This window comes from Tachyglossus aculeatus, chromosome 2, assembly GCF_015852505.1.
Source record: "Tachyglossus aculeatus isolate mTacAcu1 chromosome 2, mTacAcu1.pri, whole genome shotgun sequence".
Taxonomy (NCBI): Eukaryota; Metazoa; Chordata; class Mammalia; order Monotremata; family Tachyglossidae; genus Tachyglossus; species Tachyglossus aculeatus.
This window is the reverse complement of record NC_052067.1, coordinates 107,986,182-108,001,122: the sequence shown is the minus strand read 5'-3', so window position 1 is coordinate 108,001,122 and position 14,941 is coordinate 107,986,182. Positions and strand designations below refer to the sequence as shown.

The following is a 14,941-nucleotide window of genomic DNA, read 5'->3' as shown; positions in this document are numbered from 1 at the left end:
CCTCCGCCAAGCTAGCTCTCTTCCTCCCTTCAAGGCCCTACTGAGAGCTCACCTCCTCCAGGAGGCCTTCCCAGACTGAGCCCCCTTTCCTCTTCTCCTCCCAATCCACCCCGCCCTACCTCCTTCCCCTCCCCACAGCACTTGTATATATTTGTACAGATTATCTTACTTGTACATATTTTCTATTCTATTTATTTTGTTAATGATGTGCATATCGCTATAATCCTATTTGTTCTGACGATTTTGACACCTGTCTACATGATTCGTTTTGTTGTCTGTCTCCCCCTTCTAGACTGTGAGCCCGTTGTTGGGTAGGGACCATCTCTATATGTTGCTGACTTGTACTTCCCAAGCGCTTAGTACAGTGCTCTGCACACAGTAAGCGCTCAATAAATATGATTGAATGAACTGAGCAGCCAGAAACATAAGATGGCCTAGGGCTCCAGATCCCAAGAGAAGCAGCGTGGCTCAGTGGAAAGAGCGCAGGCTTGGGAGTCAGAGATCATGGGTCTGAATCCTGCTTCCGCCACTTGTCAGCTGTGTGACCTTGGGAAAGCCACTTAACTTCTCTGTGCCTCAGTTCCTTCATCTGTAAAATGGGGATGAAGACTGTGAGCCCCACGGGGGACAACCTGATCAGCTTATATTCCCCCCAAGTGCTTAGAACAATGCTTGGCACGTAGTAAGCACTTAAATACTATTATTATCTGAAGGAATTAAGTTCCTTTAACTGGAACAAGGAGCAAGTTTTCCAGGGGTAGGGAGAAAGGAGGAGTGGCAGTAAACGAGAGACAGCTGAAGCTCTTTATCAGCTGGGAACGTGTTTCCTAATTCTGTTGTATAGTACTCTCCCTACCGCTTAGTACAGTGCTCTGCACACAGTAAGCACTCAATAAATTGACTGAAGCAAGGGCTGGGGTGGACTGGATGCCATACCCCTCTCTGGCCCGGGCCCATGGGGGTAGGATTGCCTCCTAAAGAACTGTGAGCCCGTTGGTGGGTAGGGACTGTCTCTATATGTTGCTGACTTGTACTTCCCAAGCGCTTAGTGCAGTGCTCTGCACACAGTAAGTGCTAAATAAATACAATTGCATGAATGAATGGAGCAGCAGCACACTGCAGGCTGCCGCAGCAGTGAAATTGAACATTAGGCATTTTATGCACAAGCCAAAAAGCAAGTGAAGAAGAGCCTCATGTGGTCCGCAAGCTGAATTTTGGCCAGCCCTGGAATATAGTCTGAACTTTATTTCAATAGAATACTGATGAATTTATAACATTACTTTGTATTCTGATGCTCAATTCAGTTCTTCATTTTACAATGTCTGAGCAAAAAGGATGAAGAAAAACAACCAGTAGTTGCTAATACCATTTCTCTCTCAATAACACTCAAATACTGTCAACCTCCCGGAGTTACTCCCTATAATATTGCAGAGAGTTGAGAAAACAAGTCTCAAACGGAGGTTTGGTGGAGCCACTCTAAGTGTTTTAGTCCACAACAGTTCAGAACGGGAAAGGACTGATCCACTCAATCCCTCTGTACGAAAGTTTCGAGTAGGCATGTTACAAGTTCCTAAAACAGATACCATCCTCTCGAAAGATGCCAAACAAGGCTTGATTATCATCAACTGCAGTGAGGGTTTGTTGGTCAAATTCAGTCACATGTTGGTCTGAAGAAACCACATCTAGCCATACAATGATACGCCACAAAGAGTCAGGGTGGGAAGCTGCAAATGCTATCATCTGGGGAGTTCCTAGCCTACTTCCTTTAAACTTAACAGTCTTAGTATCAGTTAGTCAATCGTATTACCGAGTGCTTACTGGTGTCAGTATCCCGACTCGAGTGTACTCTCCCAAATGCAGTGCTTTGCACACAGTAAGTGCTCAATACCGTCGGAAAGTGAGAATTATGGCTCCTCGTTCCTCAGTTTAATTGTTCCAGTATGTAGACACATGCAAAATCATCTGGTAAATTAATCCAAAGAGAGGACCCAAGACTATTTAATCAATTGCCTTGTTAGGACTGCTACGGTTTGCCACAATTTACTGTTTTTAAAAAAGTTATCTTACAAATGACTTGTTCATGGCACGTTTCACTTCATCGGTACCATCTGAATAAATCTGCTGAAATAATTTGTTCAAAGCCGCATCGCCCTCCAATTTTTCATTCTTTTCTTCTTCTTTGATCTCACCAACCAATTTATCCCAGTTCCTCGTATAATGAGATGATGATGGATATAGATGTTTCGAATCTGTGAATTTGTCAGACGAGATTTATGAGCAGGTTTGGAAACATTCAGAATATGAAAAATGTTGCCTCTATTGTGAACTAGATTTTAGCCCACATTAATTCAATATGTAATTCAACTCCAGAGTCAGGGGGTGGGGTGAGGGGCAGAGTGAGGTAGAGGAGAAAGAAAAGGCATACGGGTGCATCTCCCTCACCCCCTCTTGGAGGGCTGGACCGTGAAGATGCGGCTGACGCATTTCGATGGGGATAGGCAGGAGTGCCTCTTGGGGCTGGCTGACATGCTCCTCTTTCTCCTTTCCAGGAATCGGTCGTCTCCCTGAAGCCCTATCCCAGGCTCGCATCCATACAGAGTCCAGTACCAAGAGCATAAAGGGAACATCCTGAGCTGAGCCTTACCAAGATCTAAAGCTACAAAATCAGCCATCAGGTTTGGATTCCACTTTAGGGACAGGCTGCCATTCAATTAGCCAATTCCTCTGAAATCTTATTTACGAAGTTAGGCAATCTTTTTCAGAGAGACTGCTGAACTGTCTTACGGTCCCTACGGAGGAAACCTCTCCTCATTGTTTTACACGTTGGTCAGATGATGAATGTGGAAAGAATGCATATTACTTGCCAGATACGTGATGAGCTTTAAATGCGAACATTTAAAAACCAGAAAACAAACCTGGGATGAACTGTTTTGACATGGGTATGTCTCCTTGCCCCTCCAGCGTCTCCCATCTTACAGCCTCTGGTTTCTTCATTTTTATCTCTATCTATAAAGGAAAAAAAAGCCTATCATTCAAGGTGATAAACTGTAAAGAGGTTCGTTTAAAAAGAGGTTGCATTTTTCTTTTATCAAGACAATAGCTGAAGCATTTTTCTTTCATTAGAAAGCATGTAAAATATGAAGAATACATACAAAAAAAGCTTTGTTATCTGGCATAGGAAAGTGGAAGAACCAGTTACTCAAAAGTCTGGTGGACTAAAGGTCAAGGCCGTCCACGAAATCATGTCTATCAGGATACACTGCATGGACATTATCCAGGGCTACCTTAGCAAGAACACATAACTAGGAATAAATTGAACTGCTCCCACTAGCCTGGGGTTCACCTACTTACTGGGAATGAAGCTCCTGGAAATCGCTCGGCGTTGAAGCAGATAAGCTGTAAGTCTAATCTGATCAAAACAGTCCTGCAATGACTCCTCGGGAAAAGTTTATGCCCGAAAATTCTGGGAAATTGGGGCAGCTTGACTTTATATCAGCCTCCTCCCTTGCCTGAGAGGTTGCAAATGCATTGCGGGGAGAAGGCTATCAAAAATGCTGGTTACTAGTGCTTTCTAATTGGCGGTGTCAGATAAACTAGCTTTTATTAATCCTTATTTCCAAGTAGAAATCTAATCTTTCAAAAACACAGCAAACACACTGGACAGAACTAGAAAACAAGAGTTTAGATGCATTTTCCCAAAGAAGCAAACACTCACCTACTTCCTATGTGGTCTCAATTCAGCACAAGTCTTTGAATATACAATCGTAGTTATTAAGCACTTAGTGTGTGAAGAGCACTATACTAAGCGCTTGGCACAGTACAAAATAACGGAGTTGACTGGACCCGTTCCCTGCCCACAACAAGCTTACAGTACACTACCTTTACATTTGCATCTCAGTTCAGTCTTAAGGATCCATTAATGGCTAACACCTTTTCTGACGATAGTTACTCTGAGTTCCTGTTTCGTGATAACAGCTGACATACAGTCTCCTTTCCTTTGTAGACAACAGTTCTACTTAGACAGGAAACCAATTGCGGAGGTGAATGCTACAGTACAGTTCCAACATGCCCACCCTGCCCTGACCCTGGCTAGCCATGCCCATGCTGAGCCACAACTGTCCAGACCTCAAGTGGTTATTTCACACTGGAAAGATGCCACAGAGCCAAACATTTCTGGATAACTTTCTGCATTTACTGTCCATCTCAACTGAGGCAACTTTTTATTCATTCATTTATTCGGTTGTATTTACTGAGAGCTTACTGTGTGAAGAGCACTGTACTAAGCGCTCGGGAAGTACAAATCAGCAACATATAGAGACGGTCCCTACCCAACAATGGGCTCACAGTCTAGAAGGAGAAAACAGACAACAAAACAAGTAGACGGGTGTCAATACTATCGGAATGAATAGAATTATAGCTATATACACATCATTAATAAAATATAGTATGTACAAATAGAGTAATAAATATGTAGAAATATATACAAGTGCTACGGGGAGAGGATGAGGGTAGGGCAGAGTCGGGGAGGAGGGGAGAAAAAAGGAGGGACTCAGTCTGGGAAGGCCTCCTTGAGGAGGTGAGCTCTCAGTATGGCTTTGAAGGGAGGAAGAGAGCTAGTTTGGCAGATGTGTGGAAGGAGGGCATTCCAGGCAAGAGGATGGACCTGGGCCAGGGGTCGATGGCGGGACAGGCAAGAACGAGGCACAGTGAGGAGGTTAGCGGCAGCGGAGCGGAGTGTGCGGGCTGGGCTGTAGAAGGAGAGACGGGAGGTGAGGTAGGAGGGGGCGAGGTGATGGTGAGCCTTGAAGCCGAGAGTGAGGAGTTTTTGCTTGATTCGAAGGTTGGCAGGCAACCACTGGAGATTTTTGAGGAAGGGAGTGACATGCCCAGAGCGTTTCTGTACAGAGATAATCCAGGCAGCAGAGTGAAGTATAGACTGAAGCGAGGAGAGACAGGAGGATGAGCGATCAGAAAGGAGGCTGATGCAGTAATCCAGTCGGGATAGGATTAGAGATTGAAACAGCAAGGTAGCGGTTTGGATGAAGAGGAAAGGGTAGATCTTGGCGATGTTGTGGAGGTGAGACCGGCAGGTTTTGATGACGGATTGGATGTGCGGGGTGAATGACAGAGCGGAGTCAAGGATGACACCAAGGCTGCGGGCTTGTGAGACGGGAAGGATAGTAGTGCCATCTACAGTGACGGGAAAGTCAGGGAGAGGACAGGGTTTGGGAAGGAAGACAAGGAGCTCAGTCTTGGACATGTTGAGTTTTAGATGGTGGGCAGACATCCAGATGGACATGTCTTGAAGGCAAGAGGAGATACGAGCCTGGAGGGAGGGAGCGAGAACAGGGGTGGAGATGTAGATTTGGGCGTCATCAGCGTAGAGATGATAGTTGAAGCCGTGGGACCGAACACATTCACCAAGGGAGTGAGTGTAGGTAGAGAACAGAAGAGGAACAAAAACTGACCCCTGAGGAACCCCTACAGTAAGGGGATGTGAGGGGGAGGAGGAGCCCGCAAAAGAGACTGAGAATGAACGGCCAGAGAGATAAGAGGAGATCTAGGAGAGGACGGAGTCTGTGAAGCCAAGGTTGGATAGCGTGTTGAGGAGAAGGAGGTGGTCCATAGTGTCTAAGGCAGCTGAGAGGTCCTACTCTACTACTCTAGGCCCTACTGAGAGCTCACCTCATCCAGGAGGCCTTCCCAGACTGCGCCCCTTCCTTCCTCTCACCCTCGTCCCCCTTTCCATCCCCCCATCTTACCTCCTTCCCTTCCCCACAGCACCTGTATATATGTATATATGTTTGTACATATTTATTACTCTATTTATTTTACTTATCTATTCTATTTATTTTATTTTGTTAGTATGTTTGGTTTTGTTCTCTGTCTCCCCCTTTTAGACTGTGAGCCCACTGTTGGGTAGGGACTGTCTCTATATGTTGCCAATTTGTACTTCCCAAGCGCTTAGTACAGTGCTCTGCACATAGTAAGCGCTCAATAAATACGATTGATGATGATGAGAGGTCAAGGAGGATTAGGATAGAGGAGGAGCCTTTGGATTTGGCAAGAAGGAGGTCATTGGTGACCTTTAAGAGGGCAGTTTCGGTGTTGTGTAGGGGATGGAAGCCAGACTGGAGGGGGTAGCCTTTCGGGTTAGGCAGTCGGTCTGGCGTTTTTTTGTACGATCCGACATTCAATAACTTTCTGAATACTCAGGATTAAAATTCTCACCTTAATAGTAATTAGAATTTTAACACTGAAAATAATACAGCTGTCTATTAACAGTAATATAAAGCACTAACACAGCTCCTCTTTCCTTTCGTGAGAGCGACGCTGTTCGTTTTCCCAGTTGGTGGAACTAAGACTTGTGGGGCAAGGGGTTTGGAGCCTCTGTAGCATTTAACACACCAAGTAAAATTTCAGGTTTGTGACAACAAAAGGGGCTACACCTGATAGTTATTCATGCTTTCAAGGTACAAGGGAAAAATCATATAAACTTTGTTGCATGTTATGGTTTAGCTGCTTGAAATCTGTAATTACTATTAGTTTAGTTCTCCAAAGTTTTTCCTGAATCCACCGTTTTCACTCCAGTCAGCACCAGGTTCAAGTACTGATCATATCACAGACTACTGAATTCACCTCCTCCCTACCTCCAGTCACTGCCCAAGCTGCTACCTGAACTGTTTTCCCTGAAACATCACTCAGCCCGTTCGTTTCTCCCCTCCTCAAAAATCTCCAATGACATGTACTATCAATTAGATATTTATATTAATGTCTGTCTCCCTCGCTGAACTGTAAACTCACTGTGGGCGGGGAACGTGTCTACCAACTCTATTGTATTGTAGTACAATGCTCTGCATACAGTAAGCTCTCAAATACCCCAGATTGCTCTTCTAATTGCAATTCCCTCTGACCCCATGATTATATCATTCCTTTTTTTTAAAATGGTATCTTTTATGCACTTACTATGTTAATTCATTCAGTCATATTTATTGAGTGCTTACTGTGTGCAGAGCACTTTTCTAGGCATTTGGAAAATACAATTCGGCAACAGATAGAGACGATCCCTACCCAACAACGGGCTCACAGTCTAGAAGGGGGGAGACAGGCAACAAAACAAGTTCCGCCCTTTGTCTACTAGGTGACCTTGGATAAGTCCATCTCTGTACCTCAGTAGCCACATCTACAAAATGGAGACTCTTGTGCACCCCCCGGGAGCCATGGACTACACTGTGCCCAACCTATGTCGTTTGAGTGTTTCCCAGCGCGTGGTACAGTGCCTGGCATCCAGCGAGCGCTTTAACGAAGGTCCTTGGAAGGATCCAAAGAGCCCAGCATTCCCCCTCAGCCAACCATCTAGCCGCTTAAATCCCCCGCCCCTCCTGTCCCCCAGCCACGACACGTAAAAGACGCGAAGTGAAGACGAACCACACGAGAATGAACAAACACACATGGAGAATGTGGAAAAATAAAGGAGCAGAGAGAAGAGCCCATGTCACCCACACTAACCAAAATCCCAGTGATCTTCTACTATGTATGAAGTGCTGGGGTAGATGGAAGATAATCAGGTTGGACACAGTCCCAGTCCCACACAGGGCTCATAGTCTTACTCCCCATTTTACAGATGAGGGAACTGAGGCATGGAGTAGTGAATGACTGGCCCGAGGTCATACAGCAGGGCTCTAGCTGCTCCACTAGGGCTCTAGCCACTAGGCCATGCTGCCAACTCCTCAAGCCCCCTACTTGTACATATCTATTCTATTTATTTTATTTTGTTAGTATGTTTGGTTTTGTTCTCTGTCTCCCCCTTTTAGACTGTGAGCCCGCTGTTGGGTAGGGACTGTCTCTGTATGTTGCCAACTTGTACTTCCCAAGCGCTTAGTACAGTGCTCTGCACACAGTAAGCGCTCAATAAATACGATTGATTGATTGATTAGCCCTCCCCATCTTCAAAGTTCTTTTCCAGGAAATCTCCCCCGGTCATCTCCCCAAACCCTACAGCTACCACCAGTACTTTCTTTCTACCCATCCTCAGCACTTACGTTCATTCATTCATTCAATCGTATTTATTGAGCGCTTGCTGTGTGCAGAGCGCTGTGCTAAGCGCATGTAAAACAGAGTAATAAATCTGTACAAATATATATACAAGTGCTGTGGGGAGGGGAAGGAGGTAGGGCGGGGGGTGGGGAGGAGGAGAGGAAAAAGGGGGCTCAGTCTGGGAAGGCCTCCTGGAGGAGGTGTGCTCTCAGTAGGGCTCTGAATAGTCAATCATCTATCCTGATTCCCTACACTTCTCCCCTTTACTACTGATTACACTAATAATAATAATGATGGTATTTGTTAAGCGCTTACTCTGTGCCAAGCACTGTTCTAAGCGCTGAGGAGGTTACAAGGTGATCAGGTTGTCACAAGGGGGATTTACAGTTTTAATCCCCATTTTACAGATGAGGTAACTGAGGCCCAGAGAAGCGAAGTGACTTGTCCAAAGTCACACAGCTGACAGTTGGCAGAGTTGGGATTAGAACCCCTGACCTCTGACTCCAAAGCCCATGCTCTTTCCACTGGGCAACAACTGCTTCTCCTTAAAAGTAGTTTTGTATGTCTCTCAGATTGTGAGCTCCTCATGGGCAGGTAACATCTTTTTCTTCTGTTTGCATTTTCCCAAGTGCTTAGCACAGTGCACTACACTCAGTAAGCACAGAAATACTATTACTACAGTAACATTCGTTCAGTGCTTACTGATCCAACACTACCATCACATTTGCTTTGTCATTCACTAGCAGGATATTGACCATTAATTGTAACTTGTAACGGCAACTTTTATAATTCCAATATATTCCTGGTGTAATATGCTTAAATGGATGCCAACTCTGTTGTACGGTCCTTTCCCAGGTACTTAGTACAAAGCTCTGCACACAGTAAGTACTCAATAAATACCACTGATGATGATAATCCCGCAGAGCCCAGCCTCTTGAGATGGCTTGACAAACAGTGCAATGAACCCACCACTGATTACTCATACTAGTACCGTAATGACCAAACTATTAAGAGTGGATAATCCAAGCCACAGTTGGTAAAATATAAGAACTAAAAATAAAGAAATTCTTGTAGCCGTCATCTACCGCCCTCCCGGCCCCACTTCCAACTTCTTTAACGACTTTGACCCCTTCCTCACATTCCTTCTCTCCTTCTCCATGCCCACTCTGATCCTCGGAGACTTCAATATCCACATGGATATCCCTAACGACTCCTCTGCTGCCCGCCTTCTATCTCTCCTTGACGCTGCCAACCTCTTCCTCCACCCCACCTCACCCACTCACCAACTTGGTCATACCCTCGACCTCATCATCTCCTACCGCTGCACTGTGTCCACCCTCACCAACTCTGAAATCCCTCTCTGATCATAATCTTCTCACCTGCCTCCTCACTCACACTCCTTTCCCCTGTAAATCCGTATTACTCCCTCACAGAGATCTCCGCTCTCTGGACCCCACCCATCTTTCGGAGCGCCTCACACCCCACCTCGCCGCCCTCTCCTCTCTACCCAATCTTGATGATCAGATTACTGCTCTCAACTCTACCCTTTCTACTCAGCTAGACTCACTCGCTCCCCTTTCCCTTCGCCGCTCTCGCACCACCAACCCACAGCCCTGGATCACTGCCACTGTCCGCCTCCTTCGCTCTAATGCTCAAGCTGCCGAACGCTGCTGGCGAAAGTCTAAACACCATGCCAACCTCGTTCACTTCAAGTTTATCCCTTCCTGCCTTAACTCAGCCCTCTCTTCTGCCAGACAAAACTATTTCTCCTCCCTTACTGACACCCATGCCCATCACCCCCGCCAGCTCTTCCGTACATTCAACTCCCTTCTCAGGCCCCCGGTTCCTCCCCCTCCTCCTTCCCTCACCCCCAACGATCTGGCCTCCTACTTCATTAACAAAATTAAATCCATCAGGTCCGACCTCCCCAAAGTCTCTTCCCCCCTTTCCCCAACCCCCCGGCTCTCAACACTCTCTGCTACTCTCCCATCCTTCCCAGCGGTATCCTCAGAGGAACTCTCCTCCCTCCTCTCAAGTGCTACTCCGGCCACCTGTGCTTCTGACCCCATTCCCTCTCATCTTATGAAATCTCTCGCTCCATCCCTTCTCCCCTCCTTAACTTCCATCTTCAACCGCTCAGTCTCCACTGGTTCCTTCCCCTCTGCCTTCAAACATGCCCATGTCTCTCCCATCCTAAAAAACCCCTCTCTTGACCCCACCTCACCTTCTAGTTATCGTCCCATATCCCTCCTACCATTCCTTTCCAAACTCCTTGAACAAGTTGTCTACACGCGCTGCCTCGAATTCCTCAACACCAACTCTCTCCTCGACCCCCTCCAGTCTGGCTTCCGTCCCCTTCATTCCACGGAAACTGCCCTCTCAAAGGTCACCAATGACCTCCTGCTTGCCAAATCCAACGGCTCATATTCTGTCCTAATCCTCCTCGACCTCTCAGCTGCCTTTGACACTGTGGACCACCCCCTTCTCCTCAACACGCTAGCTGACCTTGGCTTCACAGACTCCGTCCTCTCCTGGTTCTCCTCTTATCTCTCTGGTCGTTCTTTCTCAGTCTCTTTTGCAGGCTCCTCCTCCCCCTCCCATCCTCTTACTGTGGGGGTTCCCCAAGGTTCAGTGCTTGGTCCCCTTCTGTTCTCAATCTACACTCACTCCCTTGGTGACCTCATTCGCTCCCACGGCTTCAACTATCATCTCTACGCTGATGACACCCAGATCTACATCTCTGCCCCTGCTCTCTCCCCCTCCCTCCAGGCTCGCATCTCCTCCTGCCTTCAGGACATCTCTATCTGGATGTCCGCCTGCCACCTGAAGCTCAACATGTCGAAGACTGAGCTCCTTGTCTTCCCTCCCAAACCTTGTCCTCTCCCTGACTTTCCCATCTCTGTTGACGGCACTACCATCCTTCCCGTCTCACAAGCCCGCAACCTTGGTGTCATCCTCGACTCTGCTCTCTCATTCACCCCTCACATTCAAGCCATCACCAAATCCTGCCGGTCTCAGCTCCGCAACATTGCCAAGATCCGCCCTTTCCTCTCCATCCAAACTGCTACCCTGCTCATTCAAGCTCTCATCCTATCCCGTCTGGACTACTGCACCAGCCTTCTCTCTGATCTCCCATCCTCGTGTCTCTCTCCACTTCAATCCATACTTCATGCTGCTGCCCGGATTATCTTTGTCCAGAAACGCTCTGGGCATATTACTCCCCTCCTCAAAAATCTCCAGTGGCTACCAATCAATCTGCGCATCAGGCAGAAACTCCTCACCCTGGGCTTCAAGGCTGTCCATCACCTCGCCCCCTCCTACCTCACCTCCCTTCTCTCCTTCTACTGCCCAGCCCGCAACCTCCGCTCCTCCACCGCTAATCTCCTCACCGTGCCTCGTTCTCGCCTGTCCCGCCGTCGACCCCTGGCCCATGTCATCCCCCGGGCCTGGAATGCCCTCCCTCTGCCCCTCCGCCAAGCTAGCTCTCTTCCTCCCTTCAAGGCCCTGCTGAGAGCTCACCTCCTCCAGGAGGCCTTCCCAGACTGAGCCCCTTCCTTCCTGTCCCCCTCGTCCCCCTCTCCGTCCCCCCATCTTACCTCCTTCCCTTCCCCACAGCACCTGTATATATGTATATATAGTTGTACATATTTATTACTCTATTTATTTATCTATTTATTTATTTTACTTGTACATTTCTATCCTATTTATTTTATTTTGTTGGTATGTTTGGTTCTGTTCTCTGTCTTCCCCTTTTAGACTGTGAGCCCACTGTTGGGTAGGGACTGTCTCTATGTGTTGCCAATTTGTACTTCCCAAGCGCTTAGTACAGTGCTCTGCACATAGTAAGCGCTCAATAAATACGATTGATTGAAAGAAGCCTGCCAGGGCACACTAGGGCTTGGTGCTACGACTGTTTATCATTGCAATTCAACACCTACCTTCCCTGCCAAATCAAAATTCCTAATTCAACACCTCTTCCTAAGCAGATCTTCCACCTCCCTACTGACAACCACACAACTGTGCTCCATTTCCTGGCCAACCTCCACGAACGACCAGCTCTGTAAGGGAACAGGCTAGGCCTGGGTAGAGTGGGAGAATTATACCAGGGCAAGGGTAGGGTGGGGGGGAGACACGTGCAGATAAGGCATTTACACTCTTAGACCTGTATGACTGCATATACTAACCTAATCATTTAAATCAGGGTTTCCTGGGATACTATAAATGCCAATTTAAATGCCCAACAGCAGGGCTTAACCTTCCTGAAAGTCCACACAGATGCCCTGTGTGGCTGGCTGGCTGTGGGGTTGAAAGAAGAATTTGTTTTGGACCTCACTCCCTGCCCCAACGGTTCATTCCAATATGACTGACTATATCTCCACGCACCAGCCCACCCATTCATCATGCTCACCAATTTGTAAACCTTGGACCAAGAATACCCAGTGGAAATCTGGAATGCTGGCAGTATATAACAAGCCTCTGTATAGCATCAGTATAGGCTTCCTTGCACAAGTAAATTGCATGTCACATAAATCTATGCCGTACAGGGGTTAATCCGAACCCGTAATAGATTGAATTACACCAGGGCAAGGGTAGGGTGGGGGAGAGACAAGTGCAGATAATGCATTTACATTCTTAGACCTGTATGACTGCATATACTAACCTAATCATTTAAATCAGGGTTTCCCGGGATACTATAAATGCCCATTTAAATGCCCAACAGCGGGGCTTAACCTTCCCGAAAGTCCAAGTAGGAACGGCAAAATTTTCCAAGAAAACTTACTACAAGCCTCATCTGTTCCTGAAATTCGAGGCAGAGATCCCTCCCACAGAGGTCAGCAACGAAGCCACCTTACAGCACCGAGAAAGTAAAGCAATCGGGTGAATCCTTACCACGTGAAAGCAAGGTTACATTGAGCCCAAAGATTAGAGCCGCTGGGAAAAGGGAGTTTTGGCTTGTTCCACATCACTGAACCCATCCACTCACCTGGTGTGGAATAAACTTTGGATCTAATGGTAGGGAACGGTAGTTTAAAATGAGACACATGGGCAAGGAATCAAATCTTCTGTACAACTGAATTTGTTTAAAACAATTAGACTTGGAAGTTCCTCGAGAGTAAGTTTATTTTTACTGTGTTCCCAAGTGCCCAGTGCAGTGTTTCGTGCACCTAACAGGCATTCAGTAAGTACTAGTGAACAATGGACACTGCAGGGCCAAGGAAATGAATTTTGCAGTTGACCAAAAGGCTACCTCTGCGCTATTTTAAAGTCTTGAAAAACAGGAGGACTACCTCATAAACAAATAGTAGGTGCACATGGATTTGGAGACGTTAAATTTTATTTTACAGAAAGTTAAAGAATTGAATTGAACTAAAGATGGGCATGATATTATTATGGTGTTAAATACTTACTGTGTGTCATGCACTCTTCTAAGTGAGGGATTAGACGCAAGTTAATCAGTTTGGACACAGTCCCTGTCATGCATGGGGCTTAAATAGGAGGGAGTATGGGTTATAAATACAATATGGACTTTTAGTGTTTAGCCCAACCTCATCGAATTTCTACCCATGACTTTTTTTTAGGAAGTGGGATTAGACTCCTCAAAGTGAAAATATTTAAAATACTTCAAAAACTACAGTTTCTCCTAGAATTCAATTTTCACTCATCTTTTGTGGAAGTGGAAATCTTTTTTCTCCTTTGCCTCAAAACTGAGATTTGGATAGATGCTTTAAGTCCCCTACCCTGAGGGAAACAAGGCAGCCTTAATGTTGCTGCACGTGCCAACAAGCAGCTCTAATGTCAAATTTACACTCAGCCTATTTGTATTACCCATAGACACTAGAAAGGAGTGATATTGCTGAAAGAACACTTTCCTTGCAAATTTATTGCACAGGAATTGTTATAATAAAAACAAAAATAAAACGAACTTTCCTGACACTGCCAATAATCTAGATTCCTCTTTATCCCCCTTTATATTAACGCCTGTCTCCCCTTCTAGATTGTAGGCTTGTTGAGGGCAGGGAATGGATCTGTTCACTGTTGTACTCTCCCACGCACTTAGTATAGTGTTCTGCACACAGTAAGTGCTCAATTAATATTACTGAATGAATGGAAGAACTGAATAAATGATAATTCTTCCTTGGAAATTGTTTTCAGGCCTGAAATAATCCATACCTTTACAGAGTAATTTTGAAAGCCTCCATTTCCACTTCTTCAGACAACTCAAATACTGTGCTCTTAACTGTGAGCCCACTGTTGGGTAGGGACTGTTTCTATATGTTGCCAATTTGTACTTCCCAAGCGCTTAGTACAGTGCTCTGCACATAGTAAGCGCTCAATAAATACAATTGATGATGATCAAGGAATGACCACACTACATTCCATCAATAGGTATGTGTTTTTAATTGAACTTTTCAACACTACTGAAAATGCCTGATCCAAAATGAAAATTCAAATGAATGCTATTTTCCCCAAATGACAATTTCCATTCTTAAAGTGGAGTGTCACTCACAGTTCAATTTTTACAGGTTCTAATTTTTTACAGGTTCTAATTTTTTACAGGTTCTTGGCCTGTGGCCCTAAGCTTAAAAGTGTAACTGTACCAGTTTTGACCCAGAAATCATGGGGTCTGTATGTGTCCGGAAACAATCCCTCTGGGAACACAGAAGCTAATTTTACAATAACGTTGTCAGTCAATCAGGTTTTACAGTTTGCCCAAGTCAAAAAACTGGTCTCTGAGTATCAGCAATTACTTAAATAGCTGCTGATCTAATCACTGCCCCCCCAGACTTGAGGTTTTTGCCTCTCCCCTCAACTCCCAATTTCAGTTCCACAGGAACCAGAAGGAAGGGTGTGGAGAAGACTGAGAACAGGGAGGGTGGCAGCATATAGTGTACTTCTCAAGAGA

General features: G+C 45.9%; 1 protein-coding gene across 1 annotated transcript in view; it reads right to left on the bottom strand.

Moving 5' to 3' along the window:
- Nucleotides 1-14,941, bottom strand: part of SUGT1 (SGT1 homolog, MIS12 kinetochore complex assembly cochaperone) — a 59,480-nt gene that overhangs the window by 1,597 nt on the left and 42,942 nt on the right. The window contains exons 11-12 of the mRNA XM_038768460.1: nt 2,916-3,006; nt 2,068-2,249 (exon numbers count right to left, since the gene is read on the bottom strand). Of these exons, the coding sequence (XP_038624388.1) occupies nt 2,068-2,249; nt 2,916-3,006 (273 nt within the window). The remainder of the gene's footprint in view (nt 1-2,067; nt 2,250-2,915; nt 3,007-14,941) is intronic.